General features: G+C 44.3%; 1 protein-coding gene across 1 annotated transcript in view; it reads right to left on the reverse strand.

The window, feature by feature from the left end:
• MAP4K5 (mitogen-activated protein kinase kinase kinase kinase 5) overlaps positions 1 to 23,586 on the reverse strand; it is a 111,259-nt gene that overhangs the window by 8,567 nt on the left and 79,106 nt on the right. The window contains exons 21-30 of the mRNA XM_066608074.1: positions 23,331 to 23,410; positions 23,181 to 23,241; positions 11,876 to 11,882; positions 10,225 to 10,335; positions 9,985 to 10,043; positions 8,523 to 8,626; positions 2,708 to 2,885; positions 2,169 to 2,240; positions 1,957 to 2,049; positions 1,804 to 1,874 (exon numbers count right to left, since the gene is read on the reverse strand). Coding sequence (XP_066464171.1) covers positions 1,804 to 1,874; positions 1,957 to 2,049; positions 2,169 to 2,240; positions 2,708 to 2,885; positions 8,523 to 8,626; positions 9,985 to 10,043; positions 10,225 to 10,335; positions 11,876 to 11,882; positions 23,181 to 23,241; positions 23,331 to 23,410 — 836 coding nt within the window. The remainder of the gene's footprint in view (positions 1 to 1,803; positions 1,875 to 1,956; positions 2,050 to 2,168; positions 2,241 to 2,707; positions 2,886 to 8,522; positions 8,627 to 9,984; positions 10,044 to 10,224; positions 10,336 to 11,875; positions 11,883 to 23,180; positions 23,242 to 23,330; positions 23,411 to 23,586) is intronic.

The raw sequence follows: 23,586 nt of genomic DNA on the forward strand, positions 1-23,586 counted from the left end.
TGGGAGAATATCATATGGTCAGATGAAACCAAAGTAGAACTGTTTGGCAGAAACACAACTCGTCGTGTTTGGATGAGAAAGAATGCCGAGTTGCATCCAAAGAACACCATACCTACTGTGAAGCATAGGGGTGGCAACATCATGCTTTGGGGCTGTTTCTCTGCAAAAGGATCAGGCTACTGATCCGTATACATGAAAGAATGAATGGGGCCATGTATCATGAGATTTTGAGTGCAAACCTCCTTCCATTAGCAAGGGCACTGAAGATGAAACATGGCTGGGTCTTTGAGCATGACAATGATCCCAAGCACACCGCCAAGGCAACGAAGCATTTCAAGGTCCTGGAGTGGCCTAGCCAGTCTCCAGATCTCAACCCTATAGAAAACCTTTGGAGGGAGTTGAAAGTCCGTGTTGCCCAGCGACAGCCCCAAAACATCACTGCTCTTGAGGAGATCTGCATGGAGGAATGGGCCAACATACCAGCAACAGTGTGTGCCAACCTTGTGAGGACTTACAGAAAATGTTTGACCTCTGTCGTTGCCTATAAAGGATATATAACAAAGTATTGAGATGAACTTCTGTTATTGACCAAATACTTATTTTCCACCATAATTAGCAAATAAATTAGTTAAAAATCAGACAATGTGATTTTCTGGATAGGCTTTCTCATGTTGTATCTCATAGTTGAGGTCTAGCTATGATGTCAATTACCAACCTCTCTCATCTTTTTAAGTGGGAGAACTAGTACAATTGGTATCTGACTAAATACTTTCCCCCCCCCACCGTGTGTGTGTGTGTGTATATATATTATATATATAGGACTTAAGAGTGTAGCCTGCTGCAGAAGCTGTGACTCTCAGCCTCCGCAACAATAACCCTCCATAGCATGCTATGGAAACAAGATTCTTCATGCACACAAGTGGAAACCAATTGTGGTTTCCGCTTGAGGATGGGAAAAAAAACCCACAGCAAGCTCTATTTTCCTGCAATTCCTGCATGGTCGGCTTCCATTGAACTCAATAGAAGCTATCCAATTCACGGCCCGTCCATAATCGTCAATGCGGATAGGCCGCGGATCGAACAGCTTCCATTGACTTCAATGGAAGCCAGCATCTATGGCGTATAATATAGAGGGGTTTCCCTCTGCAACCTCATCAGCAACTGTCCCCCCTTATGGTGCTCTGTTGGGTTGGTATAAAGGCCGAATGTCTAACAGTGGCCCCCATGTCTACCATGTATGGAAGCCTAGTAGGTCCTGTAGTGCATTTAAGTATACAATACTTACCTATTAATAGTAACCAGCAAGTATAATACATTGTACTACAAAAACTGCAGTGCAATATGAAAGCTATCAAACAATTGCATATTAAAAAATAAAAAAAAACACAAAAAATGCTTCCCTACTGTTGCTGAAATGTTACGGCAGCACCTGAGGGTGCAAACTGTGAGCATCAGCTGTTTTAAACAGCTGGCACCTGTCCCATATAGAGTGGGCTCAGCTCCTTAACACTGCTGTCCCTGAGCACATGCGTCATACATGTATGGTCAATGTTGCATGGGGGTTAAGCCATACAGAAGATGAAAAAAAATTTAAAATAGAAAGAGTTATACATATTTGGCAAGGTCATATCCATAACGACTCGTACCTGTTACTTATCCCACCAATAACATGATATGAATGACAACAATCTGTATAGTGCTGCGGAATAGGTTGGCTCCATATAAGCAACAGAAATAAGTGGATAAACATGATATATGCCAAAATCTACAATACCACAAACGATCGAAAATAAATATCCTCACCTCATTGGATTTAAAGTTTTTTCCCTGCATACCATGTTTCCAGAAAGCTAAAACACTGTCCTGCAGGCAGACTGGGAGAAATATACAAAGGTTTATTAGAACGCTGTTTAGTTGTGCCACTAATGTATTGACCAATCCATCTATAACACTCACCTACGGACTCTATCTGAAAGGTGAAGCTCAGTTCAGAGGCCAGCTTTTTGCTGGATTTAAGTTTTCCATGAAGGTTGACTATCTTTACATAATCTGATATAGAAGTAAAACACAGCAGTCATGTAACGTGCATACGGTGTGGTAATGCTTATACAATCACTAATATATCTGATGACTTCAGTCGGTCATTCTGGGAAAGTTTCAAGACTTACGGTCAAGGCAAACTAGGACAGTATCCCTCTCTAGCTGTGTCACATGTTTGGCATCAATCTGGTGACCTTCTGCTGAGAGAAAAAACAAATTAGATGTCAAAAACATCCCTTCTTCAGATAGCGGATTTTATAATGAACATAAGAGGAAGGATATTACAGCCAGAGTTACATCGGGTACTCATTGGGCACTTTGGTGATCTCAATAGGCACATGAGTTTTCAATTTATGTGCCCATTGATTTCAAGGAGATGTTGTGTAATGGTTGCTTTATCCTCCTAGTGGCGGGCTGTACCGGATCAAACACATTCTGTATTATACTTCTATGAGTTGCAAACTATGCAAAGTGGCAGATTTGTTTGGTCAAATATATAGTTTTACTCACCAACTCCCTCTGAAGCAACAATTGCTCAGTGTGCTATTGAGAGTCTATGACTACCAGAAGCATTAGATATCATGCATGGCAATTTACTAACATGCATGTATGATATGAAAACTTCCAAATGACAATTTAAATGATGATTAATATTTAGGTAAACTACCTGTGCCAATCTTTGTAAACCAGGAGGAAGCTGAGCTCAGGTTGATGTTCTCAAATTGTACGACCTGATTGGGTTCCACACCTTTGCTGACAGCTACACACACCATAGGATACTCTTGCTCTGGTATTACCAACATTTCAAAGACCATTAATGGATTAGGAAGGGGAAAGTCAAAGTGCTGGAAAACAAAAAGTGAAGACACTACATATTAAAAGGAGTACCTTAACAGGGCTGATATGTGTGTATGGGAAAAGAAATGAACAAACTCTTTATAGAGTAGACCCTTAATCTATGACCAATGCAAAAGCCCTGGGACCCTCACTGATCAGCAGAGCAAAGGGGCAGTGTCACTCCCTCTAAGCTCTACCATGTGTGGCTGTGTCAGGTCAGAAGAGGTTAAGGTGCTCCAATAAACAGAATGCAGGGACAGCTATACTTATTGGTTGGGATCCCGTGGATGAGACGCTGACCATTCATAGTCTATCCTAAAAGTGCCCAACCTTTTATACCTTGTGAGCCACATTCACCCTTGAGTGATGGTTGATAGGCACATTCAACTCAAAAATTAAGAGGCCAAATATTGCACCATAGCCCTGCTACATTATATCGGTCTTCTATTTTCTCCAGCCTTGTGAAATTCTGGATTATTAGGCATCGGATGTTGCAGCAAAAGAATTTTTATTGTGTGTGATAAGATTAACATTGGTAATTTAGGTATAAATGTACTTAAAAAGGGACCCCACAGCACCATAAACTAAGTTATGCTGCTGTTCGAGGATGTAACAAGAAGTCAGGTGATGAAGGTTTTATATTTATTTGCTCCCAAGATCCAGCGTGCGCATCAGAAATCTGACTCATTTTACAGTACTGTGCGGGTGCTCTCTCATGCAGGTCTATGGGAGAGCACGTATGGGATTCTGAAAAGAGTCAGATTTTTGCTTTGTGTGCTGACTCCAGAGGGAGACACCACAGGATTGGGAGGGTTGGTTGGTAGGGGGAAAAAAATACATCATCTGACTCCCTGTCATGTTCCTTAACAGCACCATAACTTAGTTTATGGTGGTGGCGGGACGTGCCATGTTCCCTTTAAGGGTATCACTGTTCCTGTTCAGAACATTTCTGCAACATGAAAATACAACACAAATTACAAAATGTTGAAGGAAAAGAAATGACCAGTGTACCTGCAGAAGCAGAGGAATGGGAGCATGTGACCCAAAGAAGCAGGAGGATGAGGAGTCAGCCAGCACCAGGGGCGTAACTATAGAGGGTGCAGGGGATGCGGTTGCACCCGGGCCCAGGAGCCTTAGGGGGCCCATAAGGCCTCTCTTCTCTATATAGGAAGCCCAGTACTATGAATAAAGCATTAGTTGGGGGCCCTGTTACAGGTTTTGCATTGGGGCCCAGGAGCTTCAAATTATGTCTCTGTGCAGCATGGTTTAGGTATGGGTACAGATACAGATAGAGGGGGGCCCCAGCTCACGTTTTGCACCAGGGCCCCTGGGCCTTTAGTTAAGCCCCTGTCCAGCATGCATACTGCTCGGGAACCAGTACCAGGTTCTTGAGCAGAAGGAGAAAGAGGTACAGCAAGAAATGACTCTACCCACAAAGAATAGAGCAGAGGAGAAAGAGGTACAACAAGAAATGACTCTACCCACAAAGAATAGAGCAGAGGAGAAAGAGGTACAACAAGAAATGACTTTACCCACAAAGAATAGAGCAGAGGAGAAAGAGGTACAGCAAGAAATGACTCTACCCACAAAGAATAGAGCAGAGGAGAAAGAGGTACAGCAAGAAATGACTCTACCCACAAAGAACAGAGCAGAGGAGAAAGGTACAGCAAGAAATGACTCTACCCACAAAGAACAGAGCAGAGGAGAAAGAGGTACAGCAAGAAATGACTTTACCCACAAAGAATAGAGCAGAGGAGAAAGAGGTACAGCAAGAAATGACTCTACCCACAAAGAATAGAGCAGAGGAGAAAGAGGTACAGCAAGAAATGACTCTACCCACAAAGAACAGAGCAGAGGAGAAAGGTACAGCAAGAAATGACTCTACCCACAAAGAACAGAGCAGAGGAGAAAGAGGTACAGCAAGAAATGACTTTACCCACAAAGAATAGAGCAGAGGAGAAAGAGGTACAGCAAGAAATGACTCTACCCACAAAGAACAGAGCAGAGGAGAAAGAGGTACAACAAGAAATGACTCTACCCACAAAGAATAGAGCAGAGGAGAAAGAGGTACAGCAAGAAATGACTTTATCCACAAAGAATAGAGCAGAGGAGAAAGAGGTACAGCAAGAAATGACTCTACCCACAAAGAACAGAGCAGAGGAGAAAGAGGTACAACAAGAAATGACTCTACCCACAAAGAATAGAGCAGAGGAGAAAGAGGTACAGCAAGAAATGACTCTACCCACAAAGAATAGAGCAGAGGAGAAAGAGGTACAGCAAGAAATGACTTTACCCACAAAGAACAGAGCAGAGGAGAAAGAGGTACAGCAAGAAATGACTCTACCCACAAAGAACTGTGCAGTAAGCACACAGTCCTCTTGAATGGAGAAAAAGAAGTGCTGCTGTGAAGAAGAAGAAAAAAAAAAAAAGGAGTGGTGGTTGTGGAGGATTCCCTATTGCGAGGAACAGAGGCCGCTGTCTGCAAACCTGACACTTCACGAGAGGTGTGCTGTCCTCCAGGCGCACAAATCAAAGATGTGTCTGATAGGCTACAGAACACCACCCATTCCTACTAATACATGGAGGGACAAATGACACTACAAAAAAAGGACCTTGCAACTATCTGCAGAGACGGAAAGAAGGTGAAGTAACTAGGAGCACAGGTGGTTTTCTCATCCATCCTCTCAGTGGATGGCCATGGAATAAGATGATGGAACAGGATTCTAGAGGTGAATAATTGGCTACATTGATGGGGTCGTCAGCAAAGATTTGGATTTCTAAACCATGGAGTGAATAACCTATACGATGGGCTGCTTGCTAGAGATGGGTTGCACCTTACAAAAACAGGTAAGCATATATTTGGTGGGCGCCTTGCTTCACTCATTAGGAGACCTTTAAACTAGAACAATATGGGAAGGGAAGTGAAAGCCCAGGTAAAAACATACAGCTAATTAATACATACGAGAACCTCGCTATTAGAAGTGGAAAGAAAGAATAAAGACAAAAAATTCAGAAGGAAGGTAGGGGAGCAAGAGACGCCGATCACAAACTAAAATGTTTCTACACAAATGCCCAGAGCACGGGAACAAACAAGGAGAATTGGAGCTCCTAACACAAAGAGAAATATGATGTCATAGGCATCACGGAAACTTGGTGGAATGATACACATGATTGGAATACAAGGCTTGAAGGATATAACTTATTTATAAGAAACAGAACTAAAAATGGGGAGGTGGTATTGCATTGTATGTTATGAAAAAACATTAATCTCCACAGAGATTCAAGCTTCAGAGCATGGTAGTTCTGTAGAAAGTGTTTGGGTAAGAATTCAAGGAGAGAACAACAGAAAGGACACCATTGTAGGCATTTACTATAGGCCACCTGGACAAGCAGAAGATATGGATGAACTCTTTCTACATCAGATGGCCACGCTCTCAAAAAAGCATGACATAGTGATTATGGGAGATTTTAACTATCCAGACATTTGTTGGGAATCTTTCTCAGGTAAAAGTAATGGACCAAACTAATTTTTGCTGACAACTTTAGCTTCCAAAAGGTAGAAGAGAAAACAAGGGGATCTGCTATCTTGGACCTAATTCTTTCCAACAGAGAGGAAATGGTTGAGGAAGTAAGGGTGTAAGGGTGCCTTAGGAGGCAGTGATCATGCTTTCCTTGAATTTTGGATAAAAAGAAGAGGAAGACCTGAGAAGACTCAGACCTCAAGGTTGGATTTCAGAAAGGCAGTTTTTAATGAACTCAGAAAGAGGATAGGAAGAATCCAATGGCTGGATATTCTTAAGGACAAAAATGTCCAAGAAGGTTGGGAAATATTGCGAAATGAAATTCTCAAAGCACAATCATTAACAATCCCTAAAAGAAGGAAGAATGGGAAGCATTTAAAGAGACCAAGATGGATGAAGACAGAACTTGCACACATGTTAAAAAGAAAGAAAAATATGTTTATCAAATGGAAAGAAGAATATAATGCAGCCTGCAGAAACTGTAGGGAAAGTGTCAGAAAAGCTAAAGCTAATAATGAATTGAGGCTTGTAACAGAGGCCAAATGCAATACAAAAGGATTTTGGGGTATGTCAAAAGCAAAAGAAAAGATGCTATTGGATGCTTACAAGATGAAAATGGTGAATTTGTTAAGAATGATGTTGAGAAGGCCAAACTTTTAAATTCCTATTTTGCATCTGTTTTCTCTCAGAAAGTAGAGGTACCATTAACAGATCTTCCCTGTGCTGTTGGGGGAATAAAAGATCGCAGACGTATCTGTAAGCAGAGAGATGGTGAGGAAACTCTTAGCTAACTTCTATGAATTCAAGTCTCAAGGTCCAGATGAATTACATCCTAGGAAGCAGTGGAGGTAATTGCTGAACCACTTGCCATAATCTTTGAAAATTCCTGGAGAACAGGAGAAGTCCCAAAAGATTGAAAAAAGGGAAGAAGGTGGATCCAGGAAACTACAGGCCTGTGAGCCTGACTTCTATACCAGGAAAGATATTTGAACTAATTATTAAACAGCATGTATGCAAGTGCTTGGATAAAAATGGAGTAATTAACCAAGTCATGCCAGACAAATTTAATTTCCTTCTATGACAAAATCACTGACTGGGTTGATCAGGAAAATGCGGTGGATATAGTATATCTTGACTTTAGTAAAGAATTTGACAAAGTATCTCATACCATACTTCTTGGGGGTGGGGGGGTGTTGAAAAAAAACCCAAAACGTTTCGGCACGGGACAACCCCTTTAAACCGTGAGCAGCGACTAACAGATTGGTATTTAACAAGGAGAAATGCAAAGTCCTACATCTGGGGAAGAAAAATGAAAAAAAAAAACAACACACACACATACAGAATGAGAGGAATTGGGCTAAGCAGCAGCACATGTGAAAAAGACTTTGGTACACTAATAGATCATAGACTGAACATGAGTCAACAATATGATGCAGCAGCCAAAAAGGCAAATACAATTCTGGGATGTATTAAGAGAGGCATAAAGTCTAGATCACGTGAAGTAATTATCCTCCTGTACTCTTCCTTAGTCAGACCTCATCTGAAATACTGTGTCCAGTTCTGGGCACCCCACTTTAAAAAAGACATGGACAAACTGAAGCAAGTTCAGAGAAGAGTTACCAAGATGGTCTCAAAATCATGTTCTATGAGGAACGGTTAAAGGATCTGGGAATGTTTAGCTTGCAAAAAAGAAGGCTGAGACTGAATAGCTGTCTACAAATATCTGAAGGGCTGTCACAGTGCAGAGGGATCAGTCGTATTCTCATCTCTACAAGGAAAGACTAGAAGCAATGGGATGAAACTGAAAGGGAGGAGACACAGATTAGATATTAGAAAAAAAACTTTGTGACAGTGAGGGTGATCAATGAGTGGAACAGGTTACCATGGGAGGTGGCGAGTTCTCCTTCAATTGAAGTGTTCAAACAAAGGCTGGACAAATAGCTGTCTGGGATGATTTAGTGAATCCTACACTGAGCAGGGGGTTGGACCAGATGACCCTGGAGGTCCCTTCCAACTCTACTATTCTGTGATTCTAGGACTAAACACACACACACACACACACACAATAATATTGCATGCAATACATTAACAGCAGCTGCTGAATTTATACATTAAGATACAAACCCGTATCAACATGAACTTCTGCATGGGTTCATACCACTGCAACAGCACTATGCCAGATGGCAGTGCCCCACATAGATACTTGTGTCCTGTATATGGGTTTCTTACTATATGGGAAAAAACAAAGTAATTGTGTGAGCATATATTTCCAATATCAGCTTCTTTACATTCAAATTATTTTTAAGCTAACCATAGACACAATAGTAACAGTTAAAGGCGTTTTCTGGTTTTATGTGAATGACACGTAATCCTTATATAATTAAAGTTCTGCAACTTTCCAATATACTCTGAGTTGCAACTCTTGACCATTTTCAAGAACTCTGCTTATTGCAAGTAAATGGAAACATTTTGTACGCTATGGCCCCAAATTAGCTTCCCAAAATATTGCAACATGCGTTCAGGGACAATCTACGGTTAGGTATAGGTATAGAGTCTCAAATGGATTTATCCTTCACTTTATTTCTCCTGGAGATGGCGCTGTATGGATACTGAACATTTATTGCTGGGATCCATCACAGATTACAACTATGTAGCTGAAGGTCCCAGCCGTGACACACTCTGCAAGTAGTTTATTATTGGGGGACCCTTCTAACATGAAAGGAGCTGTGCAAACCAGACAGCATCTTGGTTTACATAGATTATACGCTATGTTGACAAAAAGTATTGGGACACACATAGAAGGTGATGTAATTTGATTTTATTCAACATTTTCAATATGGTATTAGGCCGCCTTTGGCCTCAATAACCGCAGTAACCAAATGCTGATAGATGGGTGGACGGATTTGCCTCTATGCCTTGAGGGGAGCTTCAAATTACGATGTGGGGTATAGTGGACGTGCATGGATACAGCGTTCTAGTTCATCCCAAAGATGCTTGATGGGATTGAGATTCGGACTTTGGCCTGACCAATTAAATTTTGCAGACGTTCTGCTCCTCAAACCAAGCCTCAGCACTGTGAGCTGTAGGACACGGTGCTCATTCATGTTGGTGGAGAAATGGAGCTGTACCAAAATACTGTCACAAGGCAGATCATGCCGCATTGTCTACAAGGTCTCTGTTCCATTGGTGTTGAGGGAAGACCTCACTATAACTAATGGCCCTAGTCGTTTCCAGCAGAAACCACCACATTGCATATCCCCTTCACCTGACAGCACAGGATTGGTGGGGGTCTCAATACTTTTGTCAACAGTGTATTTTTTCAAGAAAAAGGCAAGGAAAAACAAAGCATTTTGTATCTTTTCTTGCTAAGTGAATGTATCACATGATATAATCTGATGATCGATTCTGTTGCATGGAAAGCTGTTGACATTATAATTACTTAGCAGTTTGATGCCCTTTAACAAACATTAAACACAGATGCCAAGGGTTTTTCCTCATCCTTTACATTCAGCCATAAAAAGGTTGATTTGCATGAAAAGGTCCTTCGCCAATTCTTGTTCCCTATTAGTTAGTTGGGCATACTCACCAATACAGCACTTGTGGCAACCCTTTGTGTCTGGGATCTTTGTAGTGAGGGCAAACTTCCTGAAAAAAGATATTTTAGCAATGTTAAGCCCTTTACGTATTCATCCATTACGATATATGTTCAATAATCTAGATTTACTCCTTCTGTTTCCTCATAGTTGGAATGTATTGCACAAATAGGAGAAGGTGAGCAAGAGAGGAAAAGGAGAAAAAAAAATTTTCAAATTGCTGTTCTCTTTACCTCGGTAATATTCTATCCGGAAAGCGATGGGTTTGGATATGGCCAGCCAGTCCAGGCTTTTTGGCTTGCTCAAAAAGACCAACTAGATTGTGTGAATAAAGTTGCAATGTCCTACCTAAAAGTAACAAAGGAAAAAAAATAATAATAATTTCAACCACTCGCAGTGGAAAATTTCTTTATGGAAATTGAGCTGTGGCGCAGATTTTTAAATGTGCAGCATGTCCATTTTGGCCGTGGATTTTTACCCTTCTCAGTACATAGGGCTAAAATCTGCATAGGACTTGTGTATATTTTGTTGCAGACTAGCAGTGAACTTTTTCCATTACACTAGACCTAGTCTTAGTCCTCTTTTGTGAAGTCTAATTCTCAGCCAAGTTATTTTCACCTCCTATATAAATAACAGATGCCTGGTAATATCTGGTGATGGCAGCCAAAATTTATAATGGAATAGTCACTATGACCCTGACGTATACATACACAGTGGATTATGGTGTGAATTTTGTGCAAAAATCTATGTCCAATTCATTTGAATGGAACAAAAAGAAAAAAAAAACAAAAAAATATGCCACTTCTTAATGCAGATCTATACTGGAGATTCTGCATGCAGATTTTGCCCATTCCCAAGGGCTAAATCCTCGTGCAGGTCCGTGGCAGAAATATGTGGGTCAGGGCTTATTCAGGCCGCGTATTCACACTGGCCGATATACGGCGTCCCTCTCTGCAGGGGGAGGAGGCTGGAAGAGCCAGGAGCAGTGCTCTGAGCTCCCGCCCCCTCTCCGCCAACTCTCCACCCCCTCTGCACTATTTGCAATGAGAGGAGGTGGGATGGGGCGGAACGAATTCCCAGAACTTAACCCCGCTCCGTCCCACCTCCTCTCATTGCAAATAGTGCAGAGGTGCGGAGAGGAGGCAGAGAGGGGGCGGGAGCTCAGAGCACTGCTCCCGGCTCTTCCAGCCTCCTCCCCCTGCGGAGAGAGACACCGTATATCGGCCGGGGTGAATACCCAGCCGATATACGGTCGTCTGAAGCTGCTCTTAGCTGCAGATTTCTGCAGTGGTTTTAAACAAAGCTGGAAAATTTTGCATTGGATTCCGCTGTGTGAGCATACCCTTAGAAGAATATATTGTCCATCGTTACATCCAGTTCACAATTCTGAATATTTTTTGTATTTATGCTTATTAAAAAAAAGAAGCACAGATATTCCAGGACTAATGTTAGAATAGCGCCACCTACTGGCTTCATTCTGTGTCCAACTCAGCAATTGTCCCACCTGCTCAGTCTAGCTTCTCTCTGCTCCACTGGGTATGTGGAGGGATCTTAGGTGTGGTGAACGGCTGCTTCTGAAATTGCTGCATCTTTTCTGATATCAGAAGAGATGTTGGAGGAAGTTATGAGAGAGGATTACTGCAGAGAAGGAAGACTTGGCATGAGTGACTGCCTTGCAACATTTATAGAGGTGGAGTGGACACAGAAAGCTCTTCAATAGAAACAGCAGGTGGCGCTATTCTGATATTAGTCCTGCAATACCTGAGGTTAGAAATATTTTATTAAATAAGTGTAAATACAAAAAGGTTTATAATTATGGGCTAGATTTAACAATATTTTTCGTGGGACAACCCGATTAATTAACAAGTTCAGTAACACCCACACTTACCTTCTGCAAAAGTATGCCAGTGGGTGTTCAAGATCATAGAAAAGAAGGAAAAGAAAAAAGTCACATATCTTATTCCAGAGTCATTAAAAGTGAACAATATAAGCAATTCGACAAAACAACTAATTGAGGGCGGAGCCTAGCTTGCCGAGAGAGTGGTCGCATGGTGTCAGTGCTCCTGCAGAGAGAGACGAATTATCTCCCCTGCGGGCGCCTCTGGGCCATCTTATCCCGCTCAACATCAGCCTTTGCTGCCTCACAAGCTAGAGCTTGACAGGGAGAAGCTCCGGACGAATCACACCAAGTCGCGGAGCGGGGCCTACCTCCTGCACTGAAGCCGGGCCCTGGAGTGGACTGCCGGCGCGGACCGGAAGTGGAGCGCCTCCTTCATCACCGCTCGGGAGTGCATACCGGTCCTGGACAACAACGCGGACTGGCATAAGGTCAGAGGGGGAGAGGAAGCACGAACGGGACGCCATCAGAACGGAGCTGCATCCGAGCGCTCCGGTTAGAGAGCCGGCGCGCGCTTCTCGGCAGGGCGCGGACCGGAAGTTCGGCTGCCCGGCGCCATCTTAGTTCAAGCCGCCCCAGAGTTTAAGCTCCCGGTGCTCTTACAACGCAGGCCTGCGCGGGGAGAGCGTGGGACGCCACCCGAGGGGCCCAACTGTCAGCTCCGTCACCAGCGAGACAACCCGCACCGCAGCGGCCCCCCCTCCCCCCCTCCCCCACCGGAGAACACTCTACAACCATAAGTAGAGAGGGCTGGCACATTAAGCACCCCGGCACCTGGGAAGTTAAGAGGAAGATTCCTCCCCCTCTTTTCTATCAGCGGGGCCCCCCACCTGCAATAAGAAAGGCGCACGAACAGTGAGCGCCCATTAACCGGCTCATTAACCGGCTCAGACCCGGAGTACAGTATACAGCGCCTCAGGGAGGTGGACCCCCCTCCCCCCCCCCCCTTCATCAGAATATAACTTTGCAGACATTCACTTAAAAGCCACCAGACTGGGGACAAACCGAGGAACTATACCTGGCATAACCCGGCCAGAAGCCGCAAGCTGCACCACATACAGTGGACCCCCCCCTTCTTTTTTTTCTGCACCCGTGTACAATTTTTGAAGGGGGCCCCAGAAGAGCTCAAAAGGGTCCAGAAGGGAAGCCCTGACAGGGACTCTTTACAAGGGAACCACAAGCTGCTTCACACGCCGCGGGCCTTCCCCTCCCTTCGTTCCCCGTATACAATTTTAGACGGGGGTTCCAGAAGAGTTCATAAGGGCCCAGAGGAAGGGTCCTGACAGAGACACCTCACAGGAGGGCCACGCAGGGGCTAACTCGGTCAGAAACACCCACAGTTCCTCACAGTCTACCCAGGGAGTGAGGCTCCCTACAGGAGAAATGATGTGCTAAAATATAGTACCGTCTCGGCGGCACCTATCGGGACTTCTAATAGCAATTTTGATATCAAAATGGGGAAGACAAGTAAAGAAAAAAGCAGTGACCCTCAAGGCACCCCCCGCTCAAACAAGGGGCAAGTCGATATGCAGCGTTACTTGAAGGAGCGCAACACAAGGTCTCTGTACGACACAGTTAAGTTAACACCCTCTCAAGCATCCAGCAGGGCAGCCAGTATGGAGAGAGAGGACGGGGGGGATTCAGAGGGGGAAGAAGGCGAGGGCATCTCAAAGTCCTTTATGAGAGAACTCATGACCTCTACTATGAAGCCTGTTCTTATGGAGTTAGGAGAAATTAAAGAAGAAATGAGGCAGCTTGGTAGAAGAGTAGATGACCTAGAGTCCTCCTCTGCCACCATCACAGCACATGCTCTCGACATGGAGAAAGTCCTAGCTGAGCACCATGCCCACCTCAACAAAGCCCTTATTATGCAGGAGGATATCGAAAATAGAAACAGACGTAATAATATACGCATAAAGGGCCTCCCGGAATCCTGGGCCGCAGAGGCGCTCCCTAAAATCGCCGGGGAGATTTTCTCTCTGATCCTAGGTGCCGAAAGAGCAGACGGCATCTCCATAGAACGCATTCACAGAGCCTTGAGGCCTCCGCCTTCGCCTTCTGAACCCCCAAGAGACATTGTTTGTAAGCTGTTGAACTTCCCAGATGCGATAGCAATCCTGAGAGCAGCAAGAGACCACAAAGACCTCTCCTATGCGGACTCCCCAATTCAACTATTCCAGGACTTGGCACCATCCACTCTCGCAAAACGCCGCCTGCTACGCCCCCTTCTGGATGCTTTAAGGGCAAATAATATTAAGTATGCATGGCTTTTTCCATTTGGGATTGGTATCAACCACAAGGGACGTAAGCTAAACATCCGCTCTCCAGAGGACCTACAGAGCTGCTGGCAGATCCTCGAAATGGAGCCTATAAGCCTACCTTGCTGGCTGCCGATCCCCGATTTTCCTAATCTGCCTCGCCTGGACCCCCCGGATAAATGGCAACCGATTGCAAACACAAAATCCCCAAGGGGGAAAAAGAAAAAGGCTCGAGAGGAAGTCTCAGGAGACTGCACCTGAATTGGGACTTTGTTCCTTTGGATTCCTGTATTACACCTGATGGACGATATCCCGCCTAAGTTCAGGGGCTCTGTGATTTGATCACGTCGTACCACCTTACACTTGGCGAGCATACAGCCGAGTGCAGGGGACAGATATTGTGCCTGTCACCCCTATGTGGTCCATCACAGAGCCTTATCTGTACCGCATAAGCGACGGGATCCTGCTGGACATCCTGTCGCCTGTTATTAGTTTTTTTTGGGTTACTGCTCATAAGTTATTTAGTGTTCTATTTTCAACCGTATTCTTGCATAAATGTTCTCACTGTCTACACACCCCACTTTTTAAGTCCCGAGGGGCAACCCGCCGAGCCGGTTCATCTCAAGCCCTACGGCTGACTGTCTTGGTGCGGTGCTCGTTTTTCTTTGTTCACAATTCCCTTACTAGGAAAGAGTAGCCCGGACCCTATTCATTGTTACTAACAACTTAGAAGAACCGCTCCAACCTGCTATATATTATTGTTGTTCTCACTCTTTCAGGAGCGTTCAGCTGTGTATCCCCACCCTCTTGTGTAAACCCTGCTACCCTCGCCCTCCTCTCCTCTCCTAGTGTTCTTCCCAACCACCTAACACCCACCTTACACCCTCCCCCCCTCTCAACAACTAACTAAGGCGCACTCTGTTACGGTGGGCCTGAGCTCTAGTCCTGAATTACTGTAACTTTACCTTTATATTCTAGCAGAAAGTCCCGACTGGGATTCTCTCCCTGGGGAAGCCTAACCACCCTCCGCACGATGGATGATCTACGAGTCACCTCCTTTAATGTGAAGGGCCTTAACTCTCCGATGAAGAGGCATAACATATCTCTGTTGGCCAAGAGGTATGGCACAAAAATTCTCCTTTTGCAGGAAACGCATTTCAAGAAGACGAAGTGTCTAACCCTGCCGGGCAGACACTTTGAGCAGAGCTTCCATTGCGCTCACCCGTCCTCGTCCTCCAAGGGGGTGTCAACATATCTCCACAAGTCCCTTAACTTCTCCTGCGCCTCCGAATATAGAGACGGAGAGGGCAGAGTCCTCTTCTTGAAGGGGCTAGTCAACAATACAAAAATGACCATAGCTAATCTTTATGCCCCAAACGCGGACCAAATCCCCTGGCTAGTCAAACAACTGACAACGTTGCGTCACTTCATGGAAGGCCACCTGATCCTGGGAGGGGACATGAATGTAGCACTCAACCCTCTGATTGACTCCTCAACGGGTAGATCGCATATCTCTCAACTAAAACTCAAGAGGTTGGTGCGGGCGCTCCAAGACCTTGGCTTGGTGGACGGGTGGCGTACCCTGAATCCTTCTACGAAGGATTATACCTTCTACTCTCACGTTCACAAATCATATCAGAGGCTGGACTACGTTTTCGTATCCTCCGACCTTATGACCTCCGTGGTAGGAGCTAAGATAGATATTATCACTATCTCCGATCACGCCCCGACCCACTTGGATTTGCGTCTATCGCATCCCAAGCCAAGAGAGTGGAGATGGCGCCTGAACGCCTCACTACTAGACCCGATTGAAGAAAGAGAACGCCTCTCTAAACTCATCGAAGAGTATTTTGTATTAAATGGGGAGGGGGGCCCGGAGGTCCCGGTAGTGTGGGAGGCCCACAAGGCCTTCACAAGAGGTCTCTTGATAGCGCTTGGCACCAAAACAAAAAAACTTCAACAAAAAACAATAGACGCCAAACTAAATAGAATCGCGACATTAGAACTGCAGGCTAAATTATCTCAAACTAAAACTATATTGGATGAACTGACCAATCTAAGGAAGGAGCTTAAACAAATTCTGGAGTCAAAATTCATTAGGAAACAACTTTACTTCAAACACACAGTATATGCCCAAGGCAATAAAGGGAGTAAACTTATGACTGCCCTAATAAAGAAAGCACGCGCAAAAAACTTCATCAAATCCATAAAGTCTCACACAGGCTCGCGGGTGACCTCCTCGGAAGACATCGCCGACGCGTTCCAAAGATACTACTCCCGTCTGTATGACATTAAACATGATACCCCCCACCCTGAGGGACTAGATATAAAAAAGTTGACTGTGTCCGCCCTCCGCAGCGCGCAACTTCCGAAACTAGACGACACGCAAGTAGCCTCGCTATTAACACCTGTAACACAAACAGAAGTAGAACAGCTTCTCGCTTCTAGCCCTCAAAATAAGAGCCCGGGTCCGGATGGCCTGAACCTCCCATACTATAAAGCCTTTGGCTCTGTCCTGACCCCCAAACTCACTGAATTCTTCAACGCTTTATTAAACGGTGCTAGTCTGCCCAAACAAGCGGCTGAAGCACATATCACCTTAATCCACAAACAGGATAAGGACCCGGAGATATGTGGTAATTATCGCCCAATCTCTTTGATTAACTTCGATATTAAACTGTGGGCGAAAATTCTCGCAAAAAGAATGGATAGTCTGGTTCCCCTTCTAGTCAATGAGGAGCAGGCGGGTTTTGTGCGGGGGAGGGAGGGCAGAGACAATTGCCGCAGGTTACTTCATGCGATACGCTTAGCCCAAAAACACCGCATCCCATTGGTTCTGGTGGGAACTGACGCCGAAAAGGCGTTCGACCGCGTCGACTGGGCCTATATGAGGGAGGTCCTGGACCGCTTCAATTTTCCCCCGGCCTTTGTCTCTGCTGTCTTCTCTTTGTACGCAGCCCCCCACGCCAGACTCAAAATTAACGAAATTCTATCCGCTCCCTTCGACATTAAGAATGGAACTCGCCAGGGCTGCCCTCTGTCTCCCACGTTATTCGTCTTAGCACTAGAACCCCTTCTCCAATTAGTACGACACGATCCGATCATCACAGGAATCGCATGGGAACACCATTCCCTCTACACTACCGCCTTCGCGGACGATATAGTTTTTCTGGTGTCCAACCCAGAGGAAGGCCTCCCCAGGTTGATTGATCTGCTTAAAAGTTTCGGTCTAATTTCTAACTTCAAAATCAACTACGGGAAGTCTACGGTCCTAAATGTGTCTACACCGAGGAACCAAATCAGAAAATTAAAAGAAAACTCACCCTTCACATGGGCGAACTCCTCAATAGACTTTCTGGGGGTTAAGATCACTGGAGACCTCAATAAGCTATACGCTGCTAACTTCCCCCCTTTATTAGATCAGATTAAAAACCTCCTGAAGCTATATGATATTCCCCGCATCTCGTGGTTTGGGAGAAAGAACATCCTAAAAACTTACATTTTACCTATAATCACATATAAAATTAGGATGCTCCCTATCCTCCTGCCGTCGAGCTTCTTCATAGCGCTCCGTAGGGCGTTCTCTGGGTATGTCTGGAGGCAGAGGAGACCGAGGCTAGCCTATGGTTTGATGACTAGGGGGAGGATGGAGGGCGGCATTGGCCTACCGGACGTCCGGGAGTTCTACAGGGCTTCACTTATGGGATACTGGATGGATATGGTCCACCCAATAAAGGACCAGCTCTTTGTCTCGCTGGCTAAATACGCAAGTGGCGATGCATTCATAGAGGATCTCTGGGTCCCCTCAAAAACTAGGTGCAGAGCCAAAAATTTCAACCCCCTGATTAAGGGTCCTTGCGAGACTTGGGCTGATCTGAAGGAGGAATTGATCCCTGAGCCGCCCACACTTGCCCCACTTGGCCTTCTCCCGAGGCTCCTAGACATACCTCTTGACTCAGCTACCAGAGCAATATGGGATAGGTGCAACGCGCTCAAAATAAGTGACTTGCAAGTGCTAGCGCACTTAGGTCCCGCTGAAGCACTTAAAACCTTAATCCCACAACATAAATTCTCCTTCCTGCAATTGGCCTCGGTCGAGAGGATGTTTGGGGAATTTTTCAAGAAATTTCCATCAAGCAGACCCCAGACGCCCCTTGAAAAAGCGCTGATGGAACAAAACCCAAAACGGAGGAAATTATCGCAGATCCGTAAACAATTTATCATTAAAACGTACCCATCCAAACCTGCTTTTCTACTTTCGTGGGAAAAGGAGCTGGGCATTACTCTGTCATTAAGCGACACACACTTAATTCTAAACTCATCCTTCGGCCTCTCTCAGTGTGTTTTAGCCCAAGAATGCCATTACAAACTCCTCGTTAGATGGTATAAAACACCTCAATGGCTCTACGCGTACAAACTGGCGCCACACGAGAGATGCTGGAGATGCGATGGGGATCCGGGCTCCTATCTCCATATCTGGTGGGATTGCTCGGTGTTGACACCCTTTTGGAGGGAGGTGGAGGAGACAATGAGGAAAATCGCCCCTGCTCTCGTCTTAACCCCGGAGATAATCTTCCTATGGAAGCCGTCTCCAGCGTTTCATCCAAGAAAGAACAAACTCTTGGCCTTCATGATCGATGCGGCTAAAGCTTTAATTCCCTCCCTGTGGCTCCAAAAAATAGCGCCCTCAGTTTCTCAGTGGTTAGCGAGAGTGGACGATATTTGCAACATAGAAGAACTCGCCAGCTGGTCCGGGAACACAAGGGAGGAGTACTTTCAGATTTGGGGGCCATGGAGGGAACTGAGACGCACCCCACATTAGAGTGAATTTTGTTTAACTGAGAAGAGGACATAGCTCGGCACGCATCTGGTCAAAAGAGAGCCTCTCTTTCCTGACCGCTCTCCCCTCCTCCTCTTCCCAACCTTCTCCCCCCCCTCCATTCCCACTGATGGTCACCCCCTGTCATCACCCAGGACACCACCGATGCTACGTAATAGTTCTCACCTTTCCTTGTGTTCCCGTTCATTATGTATGTCTGTCTCTGTTTGTTATATAAATGACTGGAGGGTCGACAAACAAGAGGATAGCAGTTCTAGGTTTCAGGTGCGCAGAGTTAGCTGTTGCAAGGTGACTCTCATGAAGAGAGATCCTCTGCCACCCAAGTTAAGAACGCTGCGCAGTCATGGTTTTATGTTGATTCTATTTGTATACCCTGTATGTCTTCAGTTACTGATTTAAACTTGTTATTTCTGTATTAAAATAAAAACCTCAATAAAACAGATTTAAAAAAAAAAAAAAAAAAAAAAAAAAAAAAACAACTAATTGACTTCAGCATACTAAACACAATGTCAGGTTTGACATGCCAGATGCATGGATCATGAAACCATCAGTAAATAGAGTTGTCTTCTGCTGTCAAGTTCCAAAATATTTTAGTAGGAATCTGTCTCCATTATGGAATTAAGCTGAAGAAAAATATGGCAGCCGTTATAATTACCACAAGGGCATATCTGCATATCTGCCAGCCTTCCCATAAGAGGCGGTGCAGGCTACACTATTTCTACTGTCAATAATACCGGAACGTCATTGCCTAACAAAGGCCCCAATGTCAGCCATGGGCGTGAGCAGATTATTAAATCCATATATAGTTGGCGTAACTGAAAAGGGTTGTCCTCTTCCTCAATCCACCATAAACTAATTCTACTAGGGCAAACAAAATGAATAAAGGAGGATCTCTCCACAAGGACCCCCCATTTTTAGGTAACTTTTAGAGAAACTTTTTTTTTAAAGGAATGTTTATTGGGCATGTTTTACATCACAATACAAACTTTTACAGTAACTTTTACTGGTGCATTGACATCTGTATTATGGGTGCCATGTCTGGACCTTCCCCACTTCTACTAAACTAGACACAGGTCATTGCAGGATTAGGTTCAGTCAAACCACAGGATTTCCCAGTATTGAGGACATAATACAGATGATATAATGTGCCTGCATACAGTTGAGAACCGCAGCCAAAGATCTTCCTCTCCCTGTATTATAATATATATATATATATATATATAATCTCACATACATAAAATCAAGCACCAAGAAGGAGTTGCCGCTGTGCTGCAAAACTGCATGCAGTTAAATCTCAAGCAGATATGCAAATGATTACAGTTGTGGTGTCATTAGCTGAACGGTCTTGTCACCTAAGGTCCTAAAAGTGTTCCACCCTTGGCCTATAAAAAGGCTCTCAGAGGCTACTTGTACGTAGCGGACCTCATTTTCTAATTGTGTAGAGCTTGTTGACCACTAAACGCCTCTTCAACAAAATCAAAGAGATTTCACCCAGTTAACAGAGTTTGATAGGGGTGCATTATTGGAATGTGAGAAGCTGGATGGTCATATAGACGAATTGTCCGCCACCTGGGCCGTTCTGACCAGAATTTTTGGAGGGGTTGGAAGCAGTGGATGCTTGAGGGCACGCATACAAGGCAATTGGGCTCAGGACGCCCTTGACAGACCACCAGGAAAGAGAATTGTCTGGTTGTTTGAAAAAGTACGAGCAGCTCCAACTGTTTCATTGTCCACCATTCAGAGACAGGTGGCAGCATTGTTACAGGCCCGTGTCTGTCAGAACCATATCCAGGTGCTTGGCTGAAGGACATTTGGTCTCATGGCAACCATTATGTGTCCTGACTTTGACACCCCCCCGTTGCCCCCATTTGCAGTGAGGTTGTGAACGATTAAACTGAACTGCTGAGTGGAACCAGGTTGTCTTCAGCAACTAATCCAGGTTTAGTTTGGGCACTGACGACAGCCGTGTTCATGTCTGAAAACCTAGGTGTGAGCACCTCAATTCTGCCTTTGCGCTGGAGCAGCACACTACCCCCACCGCTGGTGTGATCGTTTAGGGGGCAATTACATACGGCAGTCAATCACCCCAGCACGGTTTTATCTTTCTACTGATAGGATCATGTGGTGGCTTATTTTGATTGCTGGGGGACCTGTGGTTTCTACTGGTATCATTTTGGACTTTTTAACCGCTTTTTATAAAACAAAAATTTTTCTTGGAGACCGGGTGATCGGATGGGAAAGACGCAGTTCTTTCGTTTTGTATTTTTTATTCTGCCGACATTCACCGTGCAGGATAAATAATGTGTTATTTTGATAGATCAGAGGTTTCTTTTATTTTCATTTTTTCTTATGAACGCTATGGGAACTGTGTCTGTAATACCAACCCGAGCCACTAAGGATAGGTCATCAATAGCAATAGTGCCGGACAACTCCCTTAGGTATCTGACTGTTACTCCTGGGATTGTAGGGGTGAAGGGTTGGTTTATTATATGTACAGTGATAGCTGCAGGGTATTTGAAAAGACTACAGGACAAAAATATATGCCATTCACCACGCAGGAGGGTCATCTTCAAGTTGGCAAGTAAAGAGGTAGAGACCTCACAGTGAAGGAGCAGAGCCAAAGCACTCTGTTCTCAAGTCTTTTATTAGCTTCTCATGTCTTCATTGTAGTGTGTAAATGTCACATCCTGCATTTGAATGAGCGTGCTGGAGCTCTGCCATCTGACATCCCACTTGTCCTTTGTTCCTGGCATATAACAAGTCCTCCCCTGCAGTGGCAATATAAGGCTGACAGCACCAGCTTGGTTTCAGTCTCGTCAAATGCATTCAACTTTGAAATGAGGTCTACTAGGTTGCAATCTTGTCTGCTAGGATAACGTCACAATATTTTAATCTAACATTCTACTGTAGCAAGAAGAAAACAAAAACAGCTTATAGGAACACTGAGCCTAAAGTGCAATTCATCTCCATTTACCAGGCCATGGAAGCTACTGTTTGCTGTTATAAGCTATTTCAAGAAACAGAGACTATAGCCTTAGTAGGATTATGAATAGAACTTTCAGAAAAGGGTCTACTCTCTAAGATCATCAGTATCTTACTTATCTATAGAGGAGAACCTCTAGAAAAAAAAAATGTATATATATATATATATATATATATATATATATATATATATATATACATACACACACATATATTTATTAGTGTAGCAGAGCCAGGTTTGCAAGTGTAAGAGCAGATGTAGCAATTCAACTTAACACATTGTAATATCGGAAAGTTTTCTGGAGGTTTTTCATACGAGTACAGGTAAACTTGCTGAGTAAAGGCCCTTTTACACGGCATATCATCAAAAAATCATGCAAGCAGCCAAAAATAAAGAATCGTTCAGCGTAAACGCAGCCAACGATGGAAGAATGAATGATAAATCGTTAATTTTATGTAGGCACAAAAATCATCATACTAATCATTTGTTTTAAATACGGATCATTCATTCCTTCCCATTCATTTATACAGTGAATATGAGCAACTGAACGATTTCTCGTTTGAACAAGCCAACAATGTATCTGCCTGTATAAAAAGGCTGCCCAACTGAACTCAGACATCGTTTGCTCATTCAAATGATAGACTGGTTTGGTGTAGACGGACCCTTAGTGTAAAGGTACTTTTACACGGGGTGACTATCGCCTGAAATTTCGCTGGAAACCGTGAATTTGGGCAGAAATGGTCCCATGTACAAGCGGGCACAAACAGGGCACAGAACGAGAAATAACTCACCTGTAGGAGTCACTTGGTTTGCAGCAGAATTAAAAACCAAGCGACTATTGGGCCGTGTGAGCAGGAGCCGCTCAATGTTAGAGCAACTCCTGTTTACTTTGAATGAAGGCAGGCGGTCTGGAATGATCCATGGCCGCTCCACCTCCATTCATTGAATGATTATCGCTCCAGTGTAAAGCACATGAGCAGTAGTCAGGCGGTAGTCTATGGGGGCAGTGGTTGGGCTGTTATGTGTTAGACAGTCATTTCGTGTAGAGGAACCTTAGCTCCGCTTGTTTTCATGCTGTACAAAATGATCTTGTGAATGTCAAATCCATGCTCAGAAACGGAGCAGAAAAGCATAATTTAAGTTTACGACAAAAAACCATGGTCAAAATAAAATGCAGTTGATCATGACACAGTAATAACTGCGGGACATACCTGACAGTGACATGAGAGTGTTATTGATAAGATACAGCCATGTGCACTTCCGCGGAAATAGCTACAAAATAAAGACATGGATGAGTAATAGATCAAGTGATTGGATAGCAGCAGCATAGCTCAATACCATCGATGCTCTCCTAATCGTACCTGTTCCATTGTTGCTTCATGTAATTCATTCAGATTCAAAGTGTAGATGCCATCCTCAGTGCCAAAGATCAGGTACTGGTCTGATGGGAGGAAAGGACTTCAGTTACTGCACTGGAAATTCACCGTACTCCATAGAATCAGGCAATATATATTGCTATGTGAATTTTAGAAATTTGGTTGGGCGCTACGGTGTAGAGTACAAATGTATCAAACTTTCGACTTGACATTCAATACATCACGTCATGGAAAAGGTCAT

This window comes from Eleutherodactylus coqui, chromosome 6 (genome assembly GCF_035609145.1).
Source record: "Eleutherodactylus coqui strain aEleCoq1 chromosome 6, aEleCoq1.hap1, whole genome shotgun sequence".
Lineage (NCBI taxonomy): Eukaryota > Metazoa > Chordata > Amphibia > Anura > Eleutherodactylidae > Eleutherodactylus > Eleutherodactylus coqui.